This window comes from Procambarus clarkii, chromosome 21, assembly GCF_040958095.1.
Source record: "Procambarus clarkii isolate CNS0578487 chromosome 21, FALCON_Pclarkii_2.0, whole genome shotgun sequence".
Taxonomy (NCBI): Eukaryota; Metazoa; Arthropoda; class Malacostraca; order Decapoda; family Cambaridae; genus Procambarus; species Procambarus clarkii.
The window spans coordinates 37,039,461-37,059,325 of NC_091170.1; the positions used below are offsets into that span (position 1 = coordinate 37,039,461).

Consider the following 19,865-nt stretch of genomic DNA (forward strand, 5'->3'; position numbering starts at 1 on the left):
ACAAGGGCCGGACGGGTGCGAGGGACAAGGGCCGGACGGGTGCGCGGGGACAAGGGCCGGACGGGTGCGAGGGACAAGGGCCGGACGGGTGCGCGGGGACAAGGGCCGGACGGGTGCGCGGGACAAGGGCCGGACGGGTGCGCGGGGACAAGGGCCGGACGGGTGCGAGGGACAAGGGCCGGACGGGTGCGCGGGGACAAGGGCCGGACGGGTGCGCGGGACAAGGGCCGGACGGGTGCGCGGGGACAAGGGCCGGACGGGTGCGCGGGACAAGGGCCGGACGGGTGCGCGGGACAAGGGCCGGACGGGTGCGCGGGGACAAGGGCCGGACGGGTGCGAGGGGACAAGGGCCGGACGGATGCGAGGGACAAGGGCCGGACGGGTGCGCGGGGACAAGGGCCGGACGGGTGCGCGGGGACAAGGGCCGGACGGGTGCGCGGGGACAAGGGCCGGACGGGTGCGAGGGACACGGGCCGGACGGGTGCGAGGGACAAGGGCCGGACGGGTGCGCGGGGACACAAACAGCAAGAACGGTAACAACTCTAATATAAAAATAAATCACATTACAGCTTTGGCTGGAAACTGTGAGCCGGATTGCAGCATGTTGCAGAGATAATGTTGCAGAGATAATGTTGCAGAGATAATGTTGCAGAGATAATGTTGCAGAGATAATGTTGCAGAGATAATGTTGCAGAGATAATGAGCGCGTGGGGTCGTGCCATGCTCGCGGGGGGGGGGGGGGATATTACCTGGCCAATTTAGCTTCACCACTCTCAATTCTTGACGGATTTTTTGAGTTTCTAGAATTATATAAATGGATTCAGACGGTTGTGGTGTAAGACTGATCTTTGACCACTTGACTGAACTATGGCCGCTTGACTGAACCATGGCCACTTGATTGAACTATGGCCACTTGACTGAACCATGACCACTTGACTGAACTATGGCCATTTGACTGAACCATGGCCACTTGACTGAACCATGGCCACTTGACTGAACCATGGCCACTTGACTGAGCCATGGCCACTTGACTGAACCATGGCCACTTGACTGAACCATGGCTACTTGATTAGGCGAATATTTGTATTAAAATAATTTGTCAACAAACTGAGCTGCAGGTCACCAGTAGGCCTAAACTGCATAAGGGTGTCCGCAGAAAAATTTTAAGAGACCGTAGACCTATGGAATTCTGTCTTGAAGTGGTTGAGTGCAGTCTTCGGGTTTTAGTAATACTGATATTTTAATGTTTGAAATTAATGTCCTTTAAGGATTCGTAAATACTTATGTTCCCGTCCGTGTTGTACACTGATCGTGCAGTTATCGTGTCTTGTGGGCGTTAGTGCGATCGTGAATCATGCGTTGCGTACGTCAGTACGTTCGTGACTCGTGTTACATGTGCGTGTGTGACTCATGTCTTGTGTGCGTCAGTGTGTTTGTGAATTATGTCCTGTGTGCGTCGTGAAGCACGTCTAGTGTGCGTCAAAGTCCGTGAATCACGTCTTTGTGTACGTCAGCGCATTCGTGAATGCGCCAATACATTTTGTAGATCTTTCCGCAACTGAAACAAAAAATCATTGCCTGGAAGGTATGGGGTGCACAATAAAGAAAGAAATTGAATTGGAAGAAAACGGAGATTCCTCCATCTTAAGTCAAAGAGCTACATTACGTACATCGTCTTTCGCTATATATAGCTAGAAAATTATATAATTATCCCGTTCTTCCCTCGCAAGGTATTTCCATCCCTGGAGGCAGTAATCCGGAGAGCGACGGTCCAGCCGACCCCACAAGCTCAACCCCTGTCATTACTGTCAGTGTTGTGGCGGGTTACTGATATCATTTACCACAGATACGAACACATTGTTCGCTTGTGTTTACATAGGTGGAGGCGACGCTGGCCTCACGTCACTCATTTACAGTACAGAGAGTCACAATCATGTGGGGGAACGGGAGGGTTTCGGAGGACCGGACTTCATTCCGAACGTATAATCGGAGATCCCGGGTTCGATTGTCTATACCCTGTGGTGTGTGAGGGGACAGTCTGCCCTGTGGTGTGAGAGAGGACAGTCTGCCCTGTGGTGTGTGAGGACAGTCTGCCCTGTGGTGTGTGAGGGGACAGTCTACCCTGTGGTGTGTGAGGACAGTCTGCCCTGTGGTGTGTGAGGGGACAGTCTACCCTGTGGTGTGTGAGGACAGTCTGCCCTGTGGTGTGTGAGGGGACAGTCTGCCCTGTGGTGTGTGAGGACAGTCTGCCCTGTGGTGTGTGAGGACAGTCTGCCCTGTGGTGTGTGTGAGGACAGTCCACCCTGTGGTGTGTGAGGACTATTAAGGTGACAGAGGTGACCTGGAGCAACCAGAACCTGAGGTCAACTAAGCACCGCAGGAGCTCCGAGACCCAACGGTACTCTCACATCCCGTAGTACCAGCTCGACAATACTAAAGTCCCATAATAAGAATTTGCGGAAGAATGGTTCCTTCAGAAAAGAGTGGTAAGTGCACAGGGTGGCTGAGCTTGGGTAGTCCTGTGCCACCTCAACTTTGCTTCTGGCTCAGATGCATCCGTCTAGGTGTTGTCGTTCGTGTCAGCGTGTCAACCGAGAATCCGGATTGCCACGGCTTCATTTATGCTAGTGTAAATGAATGAGTGTGTGCGTAATGCTGTAAACTGCGCAGTCGATTCACAAGTGAAAGGAGCCGGGTTCGATTCCCGCGGCATGGCAGAGACGTCTGTGCACAGTTCCTTTCATCTGATGCCGCCTGAGCCCTAAGAGACTTCCTGCTCGCCGGCGAGTTATACAAAACCCAAACCCATCGACTATTTTGTTGTCCCCTAACTCCCCTTGCCACTTCGGAGGGAGTATAGGGTGTTTATGTAGCCACAGGGCACCAATCCCCCCAGCCACAGGGCATGGCGAGAAGGCACCCCTAAACATACCTAATTCCCCACCAAACACAAACTAAAATACACATAAATGGCAGATCTCATCACAACCCACAAGAGTTAAGATGATACTAATAACACACAATAATAACATGAAAAAAACATACATAAAATGGAAAATTCTTTTGTATTTGGTTTGTTCTTATATGGGACACAGCACACAAAGGGAGAGGTGCGCAGTATATCATAAAAAAAATAGCTAACGCTGAAGGCCAAAACAATAAGGTGCCTAAGCGGCAGGATTGATGACTTGACATCGGCATACATGGAAAAAAAACTATTCATAGTGGAAGCTCCTAACAAGGCCCCGGAGCGGGAGGGATATCATGTATGCGCACGGGGGTCCCTCCGGCCGCCGCCTTACCCACTCGTGGGCTCCGGCCAGGGCATACACCCTCTTGTGAGACACCATTTGGAGGAGTGGTACTTCACTGTGTGAATACAATGTACGCATTTCATCAACCAAATCTCTACTAGCATGACTTGATGATCTTGTATTCAGTCACTCGAGGAATTAACATCCCCCCCCCCCCACATACACACACACATCCATTTGAGGTTGCGCAAGGAAAATATTCCTGAGGCATGACACTGTCATCAACCAGCCCGTCCTCTGCAGTTGCCACGCCACAAAAATGATGTACTAAATGGCCCCGAACCTAACCTAACTGATGGACCAGGTATAGAAAATGTAACAGCCCGTTACTTTTGCGCGTCGCTATGATTTATAGTACAATATATTTTGACGTCAATATATGATGTCTTATTCGAGAGGCCAGGTTGTACGTCACTGGAAATCCGTTTTCTATACGGTCGCCTAACGCGGTTGTGATGGGGCCTTTCTGTAAATAAATACTTCGTCCATTTACTGTACTTGAATCGCTTATTTTCATTCGTTTATTATTTAATTTGTTATTATTTTTTTGTTTATTTTCTGTTAATTTAATTATATAACAATACTTGGTAAGTGTCCGTAACTCTTAGTCAGACGAGAAACAATGGTGTGAAAGTGGAACAAGCTTCGGGCGTGATTTTTCGTGTGTATTGGTCCAGTACTGTGTGGTTCAGTTCCTGAGCCCATTATATATATCTCTGAGAATGCTTGTCCAAGGTTGGAGGCCAGGTGCCCGGTGCTAGCCTCACCCAGATTTACAAGAGGGGGGGGGGGGGAGTGGTCTGGTTTACAGAACGGACATAGGCTCGTCATGGTCGGCATAAGTTAGATACTTTAAGAAATATTATTTGTAGAGATTCCCCCAGGCGATTTTCAAGGAGTCAAGTGCGAAATATTTGGTGTGTTTCCCCTAGAGTTTTACTGATCATAATATGTTTTCTGAGAGACTCGTACAGTTGTTTCAGTGCTTCTTTGTAATATATTTTCCAAGAGAAAGGGGGGAAAGGGGATGAGAGGATGAGGGAGGACGAAGGGGTGACCAAAGGGAGGGGGGAGAGGGGGAGGAGATGGAGTTAACAAGGGGAGAAGAAGGGGAAAGGGTAGAAAGAGTGGAGGAAGAGACCCGGATACAGCCGGGTACATCTTCTATATATACTGTGTATATCGCTAAGAACCATGACCCGACTAGGACTCGAACCTGCATAGCCAGAGCTCACCCTCCGGCGTCCACAGTACTGATTCCACCTCACTTCAAGATTTCTCCTTGTACTGTGTGTGGTGTGTGTGTGTGTGTGTACTCACCTATTTGTACTCACCTATTTGTGCATACAGGATCGAGCATTGACTCTTGGATCCCGCCTTTCCAGCTATCGGTTGTTTAAAGCAATGACTCCTGTCCCATTTCCCTATCATACCTAGTTTTAAAAGTATGAATAGTATTTGCTTCCACAACCTGTTCCCCAAGTGCATTCCATTTTTCCACTACTCTCACGCTAAAAGAAAACTTCCTAACATCTCTGTGACTCATCTGAGTTTCCAGTTTCCACCCATGTCCCCTCGTTCTGTTATTATTACGTGTGAACATTTCAACTATTTCCACTTTGTCAATTCCCTTGAGTATTTTATATGTCCCTATCATATCTCCTCTCTCCCTTCTTTTCTCTAGTGTCGTAAGGTTCAGTTCCTGCAGACGCTCTTCATATCCCATCCCTCGTAACTCTGGGACAAGCCTCGTCGCAAACCTCTGAACCTTCTCCAGTTTCTTTATGTGTTTCTTCAGGTGGGGACTCCATGATGGCGCGGCATACTCTAAGACGGGTCTCACGTAGGCAGTGTAAAACGCCCTAAAAGCCTCCTCATTTAGGTTTCTGAATGAAGTTCTAATTTTCGCCAGTGTAGAGTACGCTGCTGTCGTTATCTTATTTATATGTGCCTCAGGAGTTAGATTAGGTGTCACATCCATTCCCAGGTCTCTTTCTCGAATCGTTACAGGTAGGCTGTTCCCCATCATTGTGTACTGTCCCTTTGGTCTTCTGTCACCTGATCCCATTTCCATAACTTTACATTTACTGGTGTTAAACTCCAGTAGCCATTTCCCTGACCATCTCTGCAACCTGTTTAAGTCCTCTTGGAGGATCCTACAATCCTCGTCTGTCACAACTCTTCTCGTTAATTTTGCGTCATCCGCAAACATTGACATGTATGTGTGTGTGTGTGTGTGTGTGTGTGTGTGTACTAACCTAGTTACCTAGTTGTGCTTGCGGGGGTTGACCTCTGGCTCTTTGGTCCCGCCTCTCAACTGTTAGTCAACTGATGTGCAGGTTCCTGAGCCTACTGGGCTCTATCATATCTACACTTGAAACTGTGTATGGAGTCACCCTCCACCACATCACTTCCTAATGCATTACATTTGTCTACTATTCTGACACTAAAAAAATTCTTTCTAACGTCTCTATGGGTTCATTTGGGCACTCAATTTCCACCTGTGTCCCCTAGTGGGTGTACCCCTGGTGCTATATAGTCTGTCCTTATCTACCTTATCAATTCCTGTGCGTGCGTGTGTGTGGGGGGAGGTCCTCACAGCCGTCCGAGCCGCCCATGCAATAAAGTTAGCAGTACCAATGTCTGCAACATTCACACCTGTTCCCGAAGACCAAGTGTAGTGCAGCAGTTCTTCGCCTTGGTGTCACATTTCACATTGAGTACAAGTGTATTGCAAAAAGGTGTAGGGCAACCTGTAAATCTTGCATGGTCTGCACTGCGGAAGCTGCAAAAGGTTGGCATGCAAGACACAGTGAAGTGAATGCTATCATCAAGAGGAACCTTCCACAGTAGAAAGAGAAACTCAATATCCGCAGGGCCCAAACCCTGACGATCCAGCACGTCGTCCAGAGGATTGCACTATATCCCTGGATGATAACAAAAATGGGGTGGAACAACACCTGCGTATCCACCCGAGCCAATACCTGTGTCCTCCGTGGTGGCCAGGCGTGTGGTGTAGCCAGTCAGAGGGAAGCAGACAAAAGCAATATGTACAGGCAACTGGCCCATCGGTACAAATGTGTCCCCATAGCTACTGAGACTTTCGGCCTCTCGGGCAAGTATATATGAACGTTCTCAATTTTTTTTTTCCTCGTTCCTGTCCGGAATCTGGAAAGTTCGAAGACATTTTCAACTTAAATTAATATTTTTCACTTCATTCTGGTTTTGTTGTATGTCTAGCTTCCACCTATTCTCGTTCTATTAGTATTTGTTGTAAAACATTTAAAGTGAATTCTCTTGAGTATCTTGTATATCTTGATCATGTTTCCTCTCTCTTCTTGTGATGATAGATCTAACTAGGCTTTTCTTCGAATCTCATTCTAGTTCTGGGACCAGATTATTCCAAACTAATGCACTTTTTTCTCTTTCCTTGTGTATTTTGGGAGAAGGTACTCCACATACAGCTGCATATTCAAGGACTGATCTCACGTAGGTGATATACATTTTTCTGAATGACTCTTTATTGAGGTTCGTGACCGCTGTTTTGATGGCCAGTTTCGTGTGTGAGTAATGTGTGCGTGTTATCTCGACTTGCGAATTATTTATATCTGTATTTTTATGTTATAAATGATTGTTCTCTCTCGGTGTGTTCAGCTCGCCAGTGGATGACGTGGCTTTTATCTTAGTGTTGAAATGTTTTAAACTCTTTGTCTACGAGGAAGTTCTCAGCGATCTTGTTGTAGTGAAGAAAAGCCACCTATTTGTTCAAGAGTTTCGCAAGACGTCATTGTTTCCAATCAGGTATTGAACACGGAAGTGAATTATCAGTTATTGTTTGAGCTGAATGTATCCAATTCATATTTACATGCATTGAGCAAAGAATTTTGCAAAATATTGAGCGAGAGAGAGAGAGAGAGAGAGAGAGAGAGAGAGAGAGAGTGAGAGAGTGAGAGAGTGAGAGAGAGAGTAAGTAAGAAAGAAAGTGTAAAGATTGAGACCATGAAAGCTAGCAGAGTAGCCCCAAAAAATCCACACGGAGCGTCCTCCTACTTTCTCCACTTTATAATGTGTGTTCCTGATCACAGCATCTCTCTTCCTCGTCCTCCTTTTTTTTTACATCAACCAACATATCCGCTTGAGATTTCTAGACCGGCTACCAGCGCGTCGTAACTCTCTTCAGACACAGGACCTGAAGACCTTGCAGCCACCAACCTCAGCGGCGCCCTTCCGACTCCCACCTGCCGCCAGTGTTAAACAACACGAGCGGGTGAGTTGAGGGTTTCTCCTGGGTAAGGAGGAGCCGAAGGCGCCGGCTCCAGGGGCCTCGATCTTGCCCAGGTGTGTCAACAGCGAGGTGTGTGTGTGGTCGCGGTACACAACATGTGGCCCACAGTAAGTGTTGTTTGGATGTAGTGTGTGGGTGCCGGGTTAAGATGTACACACATACTAACGCACATGAAAACACGCACACACGAATCCACACAAAGCGATATTCGTACAACGACCCCCCCCCCCCTTCCCTCCCGCCTCCCTCCCGCAACAGACGCATATGTGAACAGTTTAAAGAAGATAATTGAGGCTAACTCCATCCACAGTTTCAAGACTGTAGTTAGGCAGAAGTACAGTAATTATCAGGAAAAAGTTCAGTCAGTGTTACACAGAACCTTAGGGATGTAAAATAACAACGTACTGGAGTGAACGATATGGAAGAAAATGCAGAATAGAACCAGTGAAGAGCAGAGGTGCCATAGGCACAATCAGAGAACACTGTATAAACATCAGATGTCCGCGGTTGTTCAACGTCCTCCCAGCAAGCATAAGAAATATTGCCGGAACAACCGTGGACATCTTCAAGAGGAAACTAGATTTATTCCTCCAAGGAGTGCCGGACCAACCGGGCTGTGGTGGGTATGTGGGCCTGCGGGCCGCTCCAAGCAACAGCCTAGTGGACCAAACTCTCACAAGTCAAGCCTGGCCTCAGGCCGGGCTTGGGGAGTAGAAGAACTCCCAGAACCCCATCAACCAGGTATCAACCAGGTATCAACCAGGAAGGGTGAGGACAAGGAGCTGAGATATGAATACTCGGGGATGAAGCCAGAGGCTCGGGAGACATTGCTATAGACAACAATAAGGCGGGGCCCAGGAGATGGAGCTCACCCTGACAGCGCACATGTGTGACAATACACTATTGAGATCATTCTCTCGGCCCCCCTCCCCCCTCCTCGTACTTTTCCCAATACCACAACCACTTCTCTAAATAGTTATATTTTGAAATAGGAAATAAACCCTCTTGTGACCCTCGGCACACGCCCACACCGCCACACGCCCACACCACCACACACCACCACACACCGCCACACGCCCACACCACCACACACCGCCACACGCCCACACCACCACACACCGCCACACGCCCACACCACCACACACCGCCACACGCCCACACCACCACACACCGCCACACGCCCACACCACCACACACCGCCACACACCGCCACACACCGCCACACGCCCACACCACCACACACCGCCACACGCCCACACCACCACACACCGCCACACACCGCCACACGCCCACACCACCACACACCGCCACACACCGCCACACGCCCACACCACCACACACCGCCACACACCGCCACACACCGCTACACACCGCCACACGCCCACACCACCACACACCGCCACACGCCCACACCACCACACACCGCCACACGCCCACACCACCACACACCGCCACACACCGCCACACACCGCCACACGCCCACACCACCACACACCGCCACACGCCCACACCACCACACACCGCCACACGCCCACACCACCACACACCGCCGCACACCGCCACACACCACCACACACCGCCACACGCCCACACCACCACACACCGCCACACGCCCACACCACCACACACCGCCACACGCCCACACCACCACACACCGCCACACACCGCCACACGCCCACACCACCACATACCGCCACACGCCCACACCACCACACACCGCCACACGCCCACACCACCACACACCGCCACACGCCCACACCACCACACACCGCCACACACCGCCACACGCCCACACCACCACACACCGCCACACGCCCACACCGCCACACACCGCCACACGCCCACACCACCACACACCGCCACACGCCCACACCACCACACACCGCCACACGCCCACACCACCACACACCGCCACACACCGCCACACACCGCCACACGCCCACACCGCCACACACCGCCACACGCCCACACCGCCACACACCGCCACACGCCCACACCGCCACACACCGCCACACGCCCACACCGCCACACACCGCCACACACCGCCACACGCCCACACCACCACACACCGCCACACGCCCACACCACCACACACCGCCACACGCCCACACCACCACACACCGCCACACGCCCACACCACCACACACCGCCACACGCCCACACCACCACACACCACCACACGCCCACACCGCCACACACGGCGCCAATCATAATAACCAGCCACACAGGCGCCATTCACACCTTGAGCAAAGGCTTTATATTCCGTAAACAAGAACTTGTGTGCGAGTGATATGGGTTTAGACGTGACTGTGAGTCAGGACGACGTTAGCGGCGGGAGTGTGTCTAGCTCTGTACACAGGAAGCTGTGTGATCACTCCTCATACACAACTGTGTGATCACTCCTCATACACAACTGTGTGATCACTCATACACAACTGTGTGATCACTGCTTTACACAGCGATCACCCAGGTGGACACCAGCCTAACACCCGTCTCTTCTTCCTCCTCCTGTCCTACTTCCATCTCTTCCTGTCTCTCCTACCCCCCGTTCCTACACCTCTTTAACCTCGCTTCCCTCTTCCCTTATCCCCATCCGTTCTTTTCCTCGTGATCTTCCTTCCCCTCCTCCCTCTCGCAAGTCACCTCTCACAGGCTGCGGAGCTGGCTAGGATCACCTTAAGTGGTCCATGATAGTTGGGGTGAGAGGTGGTGTGGAAGGCAGCTGTGACCTCTCCTGGTGTGTGGGTGTAGCATGGAAGGCAGCTGTGACCTCTCCTGGTGTGTGGGTGTAGCATAGAAGGCAGCTGTGACCTCTCCTGGTGTGTGGGTGTAGCATGGAAGGCAGCTGTGACCTCTCCTGGTGTGTGGGTGTAGCATGGAAGGCAGCTGTGACCTCTCCTGGTGTGTGGGTGTAGCATGGAAGGCAGCTGTGACCTCTCCTGGTGTGTGGGTGTAGCATGGAAGGCAGCTGTGACCTCTCCTGGTGTGTGTGTGTAGCATGGAAGGCAGCTGTGACCTCTCCTGGTGTGTGGGTGTAGCATGGAAGGCAGCTGTGACCTCTCCTGGTGTGTGGGTGTAATGTGGAAGGCAGCTGTGACCTCTCCTGGTGTGTGGGTGTAGCATGGAAGGCAGCTGGTCGGCAGTACACGCGTCTCTTGGACCTCCAGCCAAACCAAATTCTATTTTCAGGTGAGCGTGTGAACACCGCGGTTGGTGGTGGCGGTGTAACAGCTCGGGGTAGTTAAGGAACACCTGTCTTGCCAAGTTATTAAGCTTTTTGGGGGGAAATTAAGTTAAAGCTATTTTTTGGGGAAGTGAATGATGTGATTTAATGTTTACACTATGTATATACAGCAGGTTTGGGTGGGTGGCCGGCGTTGCTCGGGTGCTGGGTACCACGCCAAGTCTCTTCACCGTTACCATATTACCTACACACCATCTTCATCAACGTAACCTTCACTGTACGTGGGCTGAAGTTAGTGACGCAGGGTGGATGTTGAGGGTGTGTGTCGCAGGAGGCAGCTGGTGGCAAGGAAGTGCACTTAAAGTATCACACCTTGAGACCACCTGGCGTTGACGAACACGGGGCTCCACCAGCAGCTGCCACTTACACAAGTTATCTATGAGCTGTATCACCGAGGCTCAGGTATTCAATAACGAGTTACCAATGGTAGGGCCACTGTGAGGGCCACGGAGGAGCCCAAGCTAACCCCAAACCTAGAGAGTGCCTCGTGTGATTGACTATTGGAGATGGTCGCTGTTTGCTAACACTTCTATCATCTGCTGTAACCATGATGGAGTGCACGAGTGAAAGTTACAAACGGTGCGGTGCATATTGTTATGCTTTTACTTCAGAAACACGTGATTATTATATTACAAAGTGAAGGGAGACATATCTTAAAGTATATATCTTTGTGCATTTCCGTCTTGTTGGTCGATATTTGCTATCTTCGGCACAGTTAAATGTCGAAGATACGGGGGTATTTTTTTCTGTTCTCCAGGGTGAGGGCAGTAATATTCCTGGAACATTAACTAAATCAAGTAGATTTGAGGCAAAGTGAAATTCACACCAGTTCCACCATCTATTATCATTCTATTATGCAGGAAGTACCGCACGTCTATCGGTCATCCAATAAGGTTAGCAGACTTCTAGATGTTACCGCTGCTAGACTTAGGCTAGGCTACAAGTACCTCTGGGAGTTTGTAACACCTGATGTTGATTTGACTAAGTGTAAACTCTGTCAGCAGAACTATTCGCATATTTTACGTCATTATATAATGGAATGTGAAAAAATCGCGGAATTCAGAGATAACACCATCAATGGTGTCCAAGAAATGTGTAAAGTACTTCATTTATAATGATGTGCTGCCGGGAATCTTAGCAAAGTATCCAAAATTTTCTTACTGTAGGTGCAGCCTGCACACTGACCTGGCCCTGGCGCCAGTCCCTGCGGCTGACCTGGCCCTGGCGCCAGTCCCTGCGGCTGACCTGGCCCTGGCGCCAGTCCCTGCGGCTGACCTGGCCCTGGCGCCAGTCCCTGCGGCTGACCTGGCCCTGGCGCCAGTCCCTGCGGCTGACCTGGCCCTGGCGCCAGTCCCTGCGGCTGACCTGGCCCTGGCGCCAGTCCCTGCGGCTGACTTGGCCCTGGCACCAGTCCCTGCGGCTGACCTGGCCCTGGCGCCAGTCCCTGCGGCTGACCTGGCCCTGGCACCAGTCCCTGCGGCTGACCTGGCCCTGGCGCCAGTCCCTGCGGCTGACCTGGCCCTGGCGCCAGTTCCTGCGGTTGACCTGGCCCTGGCACCAGTCCCTACGGCTCACCTGGCCCTGGCGCCAGTCCATGCGGCTGACCTGGCCCAGGCGCCAGTCCCTGCGGCTGACCTGGCCCTGGCGCCAGTCCCTGTGGCTGACCTGGCCCTGGCGCCAGTCCCTGCGGCTGACCTGGCCCTGGCGCCAGTCCCTGCGGCTGACCTGGCCCTGGCGCCAGTCCCTGCGGCTGACCTGGCCCTGGCGCCAGTCCATGCGGCTGACCTGGCCCAGGCGCCAGTCCCTGCGGCTGACTTGGCCCTGGCACCAGTCCCTGAGGCTGACCTGGCCCTGGCGCCAGTCCCTGAGGCTGACCGGGCCCTGGCGCCAGTCCCTGCGGCTGACCTGGCCCTGGCGCCAGTCCCTGCGGCTGACCTGGCCCTGGCGCCAGTCCTGCCGTAGGGGGAACAAGCACTACCGTAACCAGAAGTGGGCCGGATCCTCTGAAGATTTTGTTTCCCCAAACAGGAAAGCATTAAACCATTCAGAAGTGACTGCACATACGACTAGCTTATTCGCACATCAAGCTCCTCATTCCCCCTTTATCTTCCCTCTCTCTCTCTCCCTCTCTCTCTCTCCTCCCTCCATCATGCATGGGGGCCAGGTCTCTCTCTCCCTCTCTCTCTCCTCCGTCCATCATGCATGGGGGCCAGGTCTCTCTCCCTCTCTCTCTCTCCTCCCTCTATCATGCATGGGGGCCAGGTCTCTCTTCTCTCTCTCTCTCTCTCCTCCCTCCATCATGCATGGGGGCCAGGTCTCTCTCCCTCTCTCTCTCTCTCCTCCCTCCATCATGCATGGGGGCCAGGTCTCTCTCTCCCTCTCTCTCTCTCCTCCCTCCATCATGCATGGGGGCCAGGTCTCTCTCTCCCTCTCTCTCTCTCCTCCCTCCATCATGCATGGGGGCCAGGTCTCTCTCTCCCTCTCTCTCTCTCCTCCCTCCATCATGCATGGGGGCCAGGTCTCTCTCTCCCTCTCTCTCTCTCCTCCCTCCATCATGCATGGGGGCCAGGTCTCTCTCTCCCTCTCTCTCTCTCCTCCCTCCATCATGCATGGGGGCCAGGTCTCTCTCTCCCTCTCTCTCTCTCCTCCCTCCATCATGCATGGGGGCCAGGTCTCTCTCCCTCTCTCTCTCCTCCCTCCATCATGCATGGGGACCAGGTCTCTCTTCTCTCTCTCTCTCTCCTCCCTCCATCATGCATGGGGGCCAGGTCTCTCTCTCCCTCTCTCTCTCTCCTCCCTCCATCATGCATGGGGGCCAGGTCTCTCTCTCCCTCTCTCTCTCTCCTCCCTCCATCATGCATGGGGGCCAGGTCTCTCTCTCCCTCTCTCTCTCTCCTCCCTCCATCATGCATGGGGGCCAGGTCTCTCTCTCCCTCTCTCTCTCTCCTCCCTCCATCATGCATGGGGGCCAGGTCTCTCTCCCTCTCTCTCTCTCCTCCCTCCATCATGCATGGGGGGCACCTGCTGGCCTTCCTCCCCCAGGCAGGGGGGGGGGGCAGCTCTCCCCCCCCCCATCTGTTAAGGAAAATCTGCAGATTTTTTTCCCCAGTTTTTGGGGAGTGGTTTTGCAGTCAAGTTTGACGCTGATATGTTCCTCACCTGGCAGTAGGCGACTCGCAGTCATCTCTGAGGTTTACAACCTGTAAGGACCCCCGTTGCTGCTTCACTCTATTCCTGGCTATGACCCTCTGTTACCTGTCTGTCAGGGTCTCCCTTCTGTAGTAAACTGTGTGTGTGTGTGTGTGTGTGTGTGTGTGTGTGTGTGTGTGTGTGTGTGTGTGTGTGTGTGTGTGTGTGTGCGCGCGCTACGGGGGGTGCGTGCACGCAGGTGACAGCCCTTCAACAGTGCCAGAGCGACGCCGCATGCGGTCAGCTCTGTGTTACCCAACAGGTGTAACAAGGTGTTACACCTGTTACTAACAACTCTGCGCCTCAGGTGTTGTGTGTGACTGTCGAGAATATGAGGTTGTTGACACACGTGTGCGATGATAGCAATTGATGGTTAAAGAGGTGAGGGAGGGGGAGGTGTCTGAGTGTAGGGTAGTGACCGTGTGCTCCCGTCTGCTCCTGAAGGAGTGTCTTGGTATAACATCCTTGTAGCTTTATAATTTCGTCTTGGGTTAGATATAAGGATGGAAGATCACAAGTGCTTACATTGTAACTATAAGGTGTGAAGGATAGATGAAATAGTTTATGAAATAATCTAAGATGAGGTCTGATAAAGACCTTTTGTGCCCTCTGTAATGCTTTTGCGCTACCGCTCAGGATGAGTATGGGGTGCACAATAAACTAGCCGCCTTCGGCGGCAACAATCAAATCAAAGGTACTTGCTGAAATGAAAGGATGAAAAAAGGCTTTAATTTACTAACTTGGGAAGTTAGTAAATTAAAGTGATTTACTTTACTAAATTTACCAAGTTGGGAAGATGATGAGCAAGTCTGACACGTGGACACGTGGTGGCCTTGAGTATGGAGTCCCCGACACAGCTTGTATCGTGTGAGAGGCGTGGAATGAAGGCCACTGCGACACGGAGATGCTCCGAGTGAAGGAGGTGGTGCCCCCTTGAGAAATGCCATGAGAGAAGGACACGAACCTTCATTCACAAGACGCGTGTCTCTACCTCCTCCGGGGACGTGTGTGAGGAGACACATATAGCAGCAAGGAAAGGCAGGACAAGTATATTAACTAATCTATCGATCATAATGAGCATTTAGCATATCTATACTTGATATAATACCACACGGGGGACGATATGCTCTCGTTATATCGGAAAATAATTAAGTTTAATGTTAATATTTTCTATGATATTAACTTTTGTGTTGAAAGTTTAACACTGTGTTGATAGTTACGTGGTGGGTATACTTCACATGTATTAATACGTAGGTCTTCAGTATTGCCGAACATACAAAATATACTGAAGCTTTACATATGATATACTGCACTAAGCGGCCTCCATACATAATTACTCACAACTAACTCGATTCTTATATTGCTAATTCATTGAACTGGAGAAGAACCTTCTGAGTACTCACTCACTCTAAGTAACATCTTGGTACTCAGTATAAGTAACATCTTGGTACTCAGTATAAGTAACATCTTGGTACTCAGTATAAGTAACATCTTGGTACTCAGTATAAGTAACATCTTGGTACTCAGTATAAGTAACATCTTGGTACTCACCCAGTATAAGTAACATCTTGGTACTCAGTATAAGTAACATCTTGGTACTCAGTATAAGTAACATCTTGGTACTCAGTATAAGTAACATCTTGGTACTCAGTATAAGTAACATCTTGGTACTCAGTATAAGTAACATCTTGGTACTCAGTATAAGTAACATCTTGGTAATCAGTATAAGTAACATCTTGGTACTCACCCAGTATAAGTAACAATGAACTCGTATCAGCCATGATTCTCATTCTGCAAAGAATAAAAAAAATAGTTAACAACTCCAGCTCTCGTAAATGCAGATAATAATATTTGTGTAACTCTGCACCGTGTTGTTATAAGAGGCGCCATTAGTGAATTACCTTGAGTTGTCAGAATTATGTATTTGCAACTTTAATGTCTTGTGTGTTAAGAACTATATATCTGCACATTCACACAGACGCATGCAGTACACTTCTCGTGTTTTATCTCTTTCATTCGTATATATATATATATATATATATATATATATATATATATATATATATATATATATATATATATATATATATATATATATATATATATATATATATATATATAACAAGCCCAGTTCGTTATATATGATTTGTGTAAATCACAAACAAATTTACAAGTGATGAATTATATGAAAATATTTAATCACGAAGGTGTAAAATGAAAGCAGAACGGACTTGAGCGCCCGGACGAACATCCCGAAAATTACAAACATCTCGTAAAATCGCGTGTGAGCGTACACTTACACATACATGCACACACACACACACACACACACACACACACACACACACACACACACACACACACACACACACACACACACACACACACACACACACACACGCGCACACACACACACGCACACACACACACACGCACACACACACACGCGCACACACACACACGCGCACACACACACGCGCACACACACACACGCGCACACACACACACGCGCACACACACACACGCGCACACACACACACGCGCACACACACACACGCGCACACACACACACACACACACACACACACACACACACACACACACACACACACACACACACCTGTTGATTGACGATTGAGAGGCGGGACCAAAGAGTCAGAGCTCAACCCCCGCAAGCACAACTAGGTGAGTACAATTAGGTGAGTACACACTCATTCCTCTCAATGTTTGCTGATGATTCAAAAATTATGAGAAGAATCAAGACATATGATGATAGACAGAGACTACAGGACGACGTGGACAGGTTGGAGGAATGGTCTAGAAAATGGCTACTAAAGTTCAACTCAGGAAAGTGCAAAGTAATGAAATTATTCGAAGGGAACAGAAGGCTGAACACAAGGAACCATCTGGGAGGTGAAATCCTATAAGAGTCAATTAGAGAGAAAGATCTGAGGGGTTTGATATCACACCGAACCTGTCCCCAGAGACCCACATCAAAAGGATATCCTCAGCGGCATATGCTAGACTGGCCAACATAAGAACAGCCTTCAGAAACTTGTGTAAGGAATCGTTCAGGACCCTGTATACCACTTATGTCAGACCAATCCTGGAATATGCAGCTCCAGCATGGAGTCCATACTTAGTTAAACACAAGACAAAGAGAAGATTCAGTGGTATGCCACCAGACTCGTTCTGGAACTGAGAGGTATGAGCTACGAGGAAAGGCTAAATGAACTGAAACTCACGTCCCTGGAAGACAGAAGAGTAAGGGGTGACATGATAACCACCTACAAAATTCTCAGGGGAATTGGCAAGGTGGATAAAGACAAACTCTTTAGCACGGGTGGAACACGAACAAGGGGGACACAGGTGGAAACTTAGTACCCAGATCAGCCACAGAGACATTAGAAAGAACTTTTTCAGTGTCAGAGTTGTTAGTAAATGGAATGCATTAGGCAGAGATGTGGTGGAGGCTGACTCCATACACAGTTTCATATGTAGATACGATAGAGCGCAGTAGACCCAAGAATCTGTACACCAGTTGATTGACAGTTGAGAGGCGGGACCAAAGAGCCAGAGCTCAACCCTCGCAAGAACAATTAGGTGAATACACACCTAGTAACACATCTGGAGAGAAGGGACTTCGTGACAACCCATCAACATGGGTTCAGGGAGGGTAAATCTTGCCTTACAGGCTTAATAGAATTGTACGATCTGGTGACAAAGGTTAAGCAAGAAAGAGGAGGATGGGCGGACTGCATTTTCTTGGACTGACGGAAAGCCTTTGACACAGTACTCCATAAGAGGCTGATGCATAAGCTGGAGAAACAGGCAGGAGTAACTGGTAGGGTGCCCCAGTGGATAAGGGAGTACCTAAGCAATAGGAAGCAGAGAGTTACAGTGAGGTGTGAGACCTCAGATTGGTCTGAAGTCACCAGTGGAGTCCCACAGGGCTCTGTACTCGGTCCTATTCTGTTTCTGATATACGTAAATGATCTCCCAGAGGGTATAGACTCATTCCTCGAAGCCAAAATTATGAGAAGGATTAAGACAGAGGACAGCTTGAGGCTTCAAGAAGACCTGGACAAGCTGCAGGAATGATCGAACAAATGGTTGTTAGAGTTTAACCCAAGCAAATGTAATGTAATGAAGATAGGTGTAGGGAGCAGGAGACCAGATACAAGGTATCATTAGGGAGATAAAAATTGTCAAGAGTCAGAGAGAGAGAAAGATCTGGGGGTTGATATCGCACCAGACCTGTCCCCTGAAGTCTGTATCAAGAGAATAACGTCAGCTGCATATGCCAGGTTGGCTAACATAAGAACGGCCTTTAGAAACTAGTGTAAGGAATCTTTCAGAACTCTGTATACCACATATGTCAGACCAAAACTGGAGTATGCGGCTCCAGCGTGGAGTCCATATCTAGTGAAGCATAAGATTAAACTAGAAAAGGTTCAAAGGTTTGCCACCAGACTAGTACCCGAGCTGAGAGGTATGAGCTACGAGGAGAGACTACGGGAATTAAACCTCACGTCTCTGGGAGACAGAAGAGTTAGAAGGAACATGATCACCACTTACAAGATTCTCAGAGGAATTGATAGGGTAGATAATGACAGACTATTTAACACAAATGGCACACGCACTAGGGGACACAGGTGGACACTGAGTGCCCAAATGAGCTATAGAGACGTTAGAAATATTTTTTCAGTGTCAGAGTAGTAGACAAATGGAATGCATTAGGAAGTGATGTGGTGGAGGCTGACTCCATACACAGCTTCAAGTGTAGATATGATAGAGCCCAATAGGCTCAGGAACCTGCACATTAGTTGATTGACAATTGAAAGGCGGGACCAAATAGCCAGAGCCTTGGAGCCAGAGCTCAACCCCCGCAAGCACAACTAGGTAAGTACAGATGGGAGCATTAGCACACTATGGGAACCAGCCATGATCTCAGACATTACATAACTTAATTGGCAGCCCTTGGAATGGTGTGGATGATTGTGGGCTTTAGTGGGTCTTGATGGGGTGTGTGGGGCTTTAGGTTGGGCCAGTTCGGTGGTGCGTGGATGGGTTAGTTTGGGCCTTAGAAAGTGGTGTGCTAGGCGAGGGTGTGTGGAGGCTGGTGTGTGTTGAGGCTGGTGTGTGTTGAGGCTGGTGTGTGTTGAGGCTGGTGTGTGTTGAGGCTGGTGTGTGTGGAGGCTGGTGTGTGTTGAGGCTGGTGTGTGTTGAGGCTGGTGTGTGTTGAGGCTGGTGTGTGTGTGGAGGCTGGTGTGTGTTGAGGCTGGTGTGTGTTGAGGCTGGTGTGTGTGTGGAGGCTGGTGTGTGTTGAGGCTGGTGTGTGTGGAGGCTGGTGTGTGTGGAGGCTGGTGTGTGTTGAGGCTGGTGTGTGTTGAGGCTGGTGTGTGTGTGGAGGCTGGTGTGTGTTGAGGCTGGTGTGTGTGGAGGCTGGTGTGTGGAGGCTGGTGTGTGTGGAGGCTGGTGTGTGTTGAGGCTGGTGTGTGTTGAGGCTGGTGTGTGTGTGGAGGCTGGTGTGTGTTGAGGCTGGTGTGTGTGGAGGCTGGTGTGTGTGGAGGCTGGTGTGTGTTGAGGCTGGTGTGTGTTGAGGCTGGTGTGTGTGTGGAGGCTGGTGTGTGTTGAGGCTGGTGTGTGTGGAGGCTGGTGTGTGGAGGCTGGTGTGTGTGGAGGCTGGTGTGTGGAGGCGTGAGAACATCAGAACCATGAGACCGTCCTATCTACAACAGTACCATCAGTTTCGCCACTTCAAGGTCACCCGCCAAGCAGTTACGATAGCTGATTATGTATGTGCCATGTCTGTATGGTGTATGACATGTTT

The 19,865-nt window shown here is 50.2% G+C and overlaps 1 protein-coding gene across 1 annotated transcript in view; it reads right to left on the minus strand.

Moving 5' to 3' along the window:
- Window positions 1–19,865, minus strand: part of LOC138366960 (uncharacterized) — a 74,075-nt gene that overhangs the window by 39,398 nt on the left and 14,812 nt on the right. Inside the window, exon 2 of the mRNA XM_069328332.1 lies at window positions 15,780–15,823. Coding sequence (XP_069184433.1) covers window positions 15,780–15,822 — 43 coding nt within the window. The 5' untranslated portion in view covers window position 15,823. The remainder of the gene's footprint in view (window positions 1–15,779; window positions 15,824–19,865) is intronic.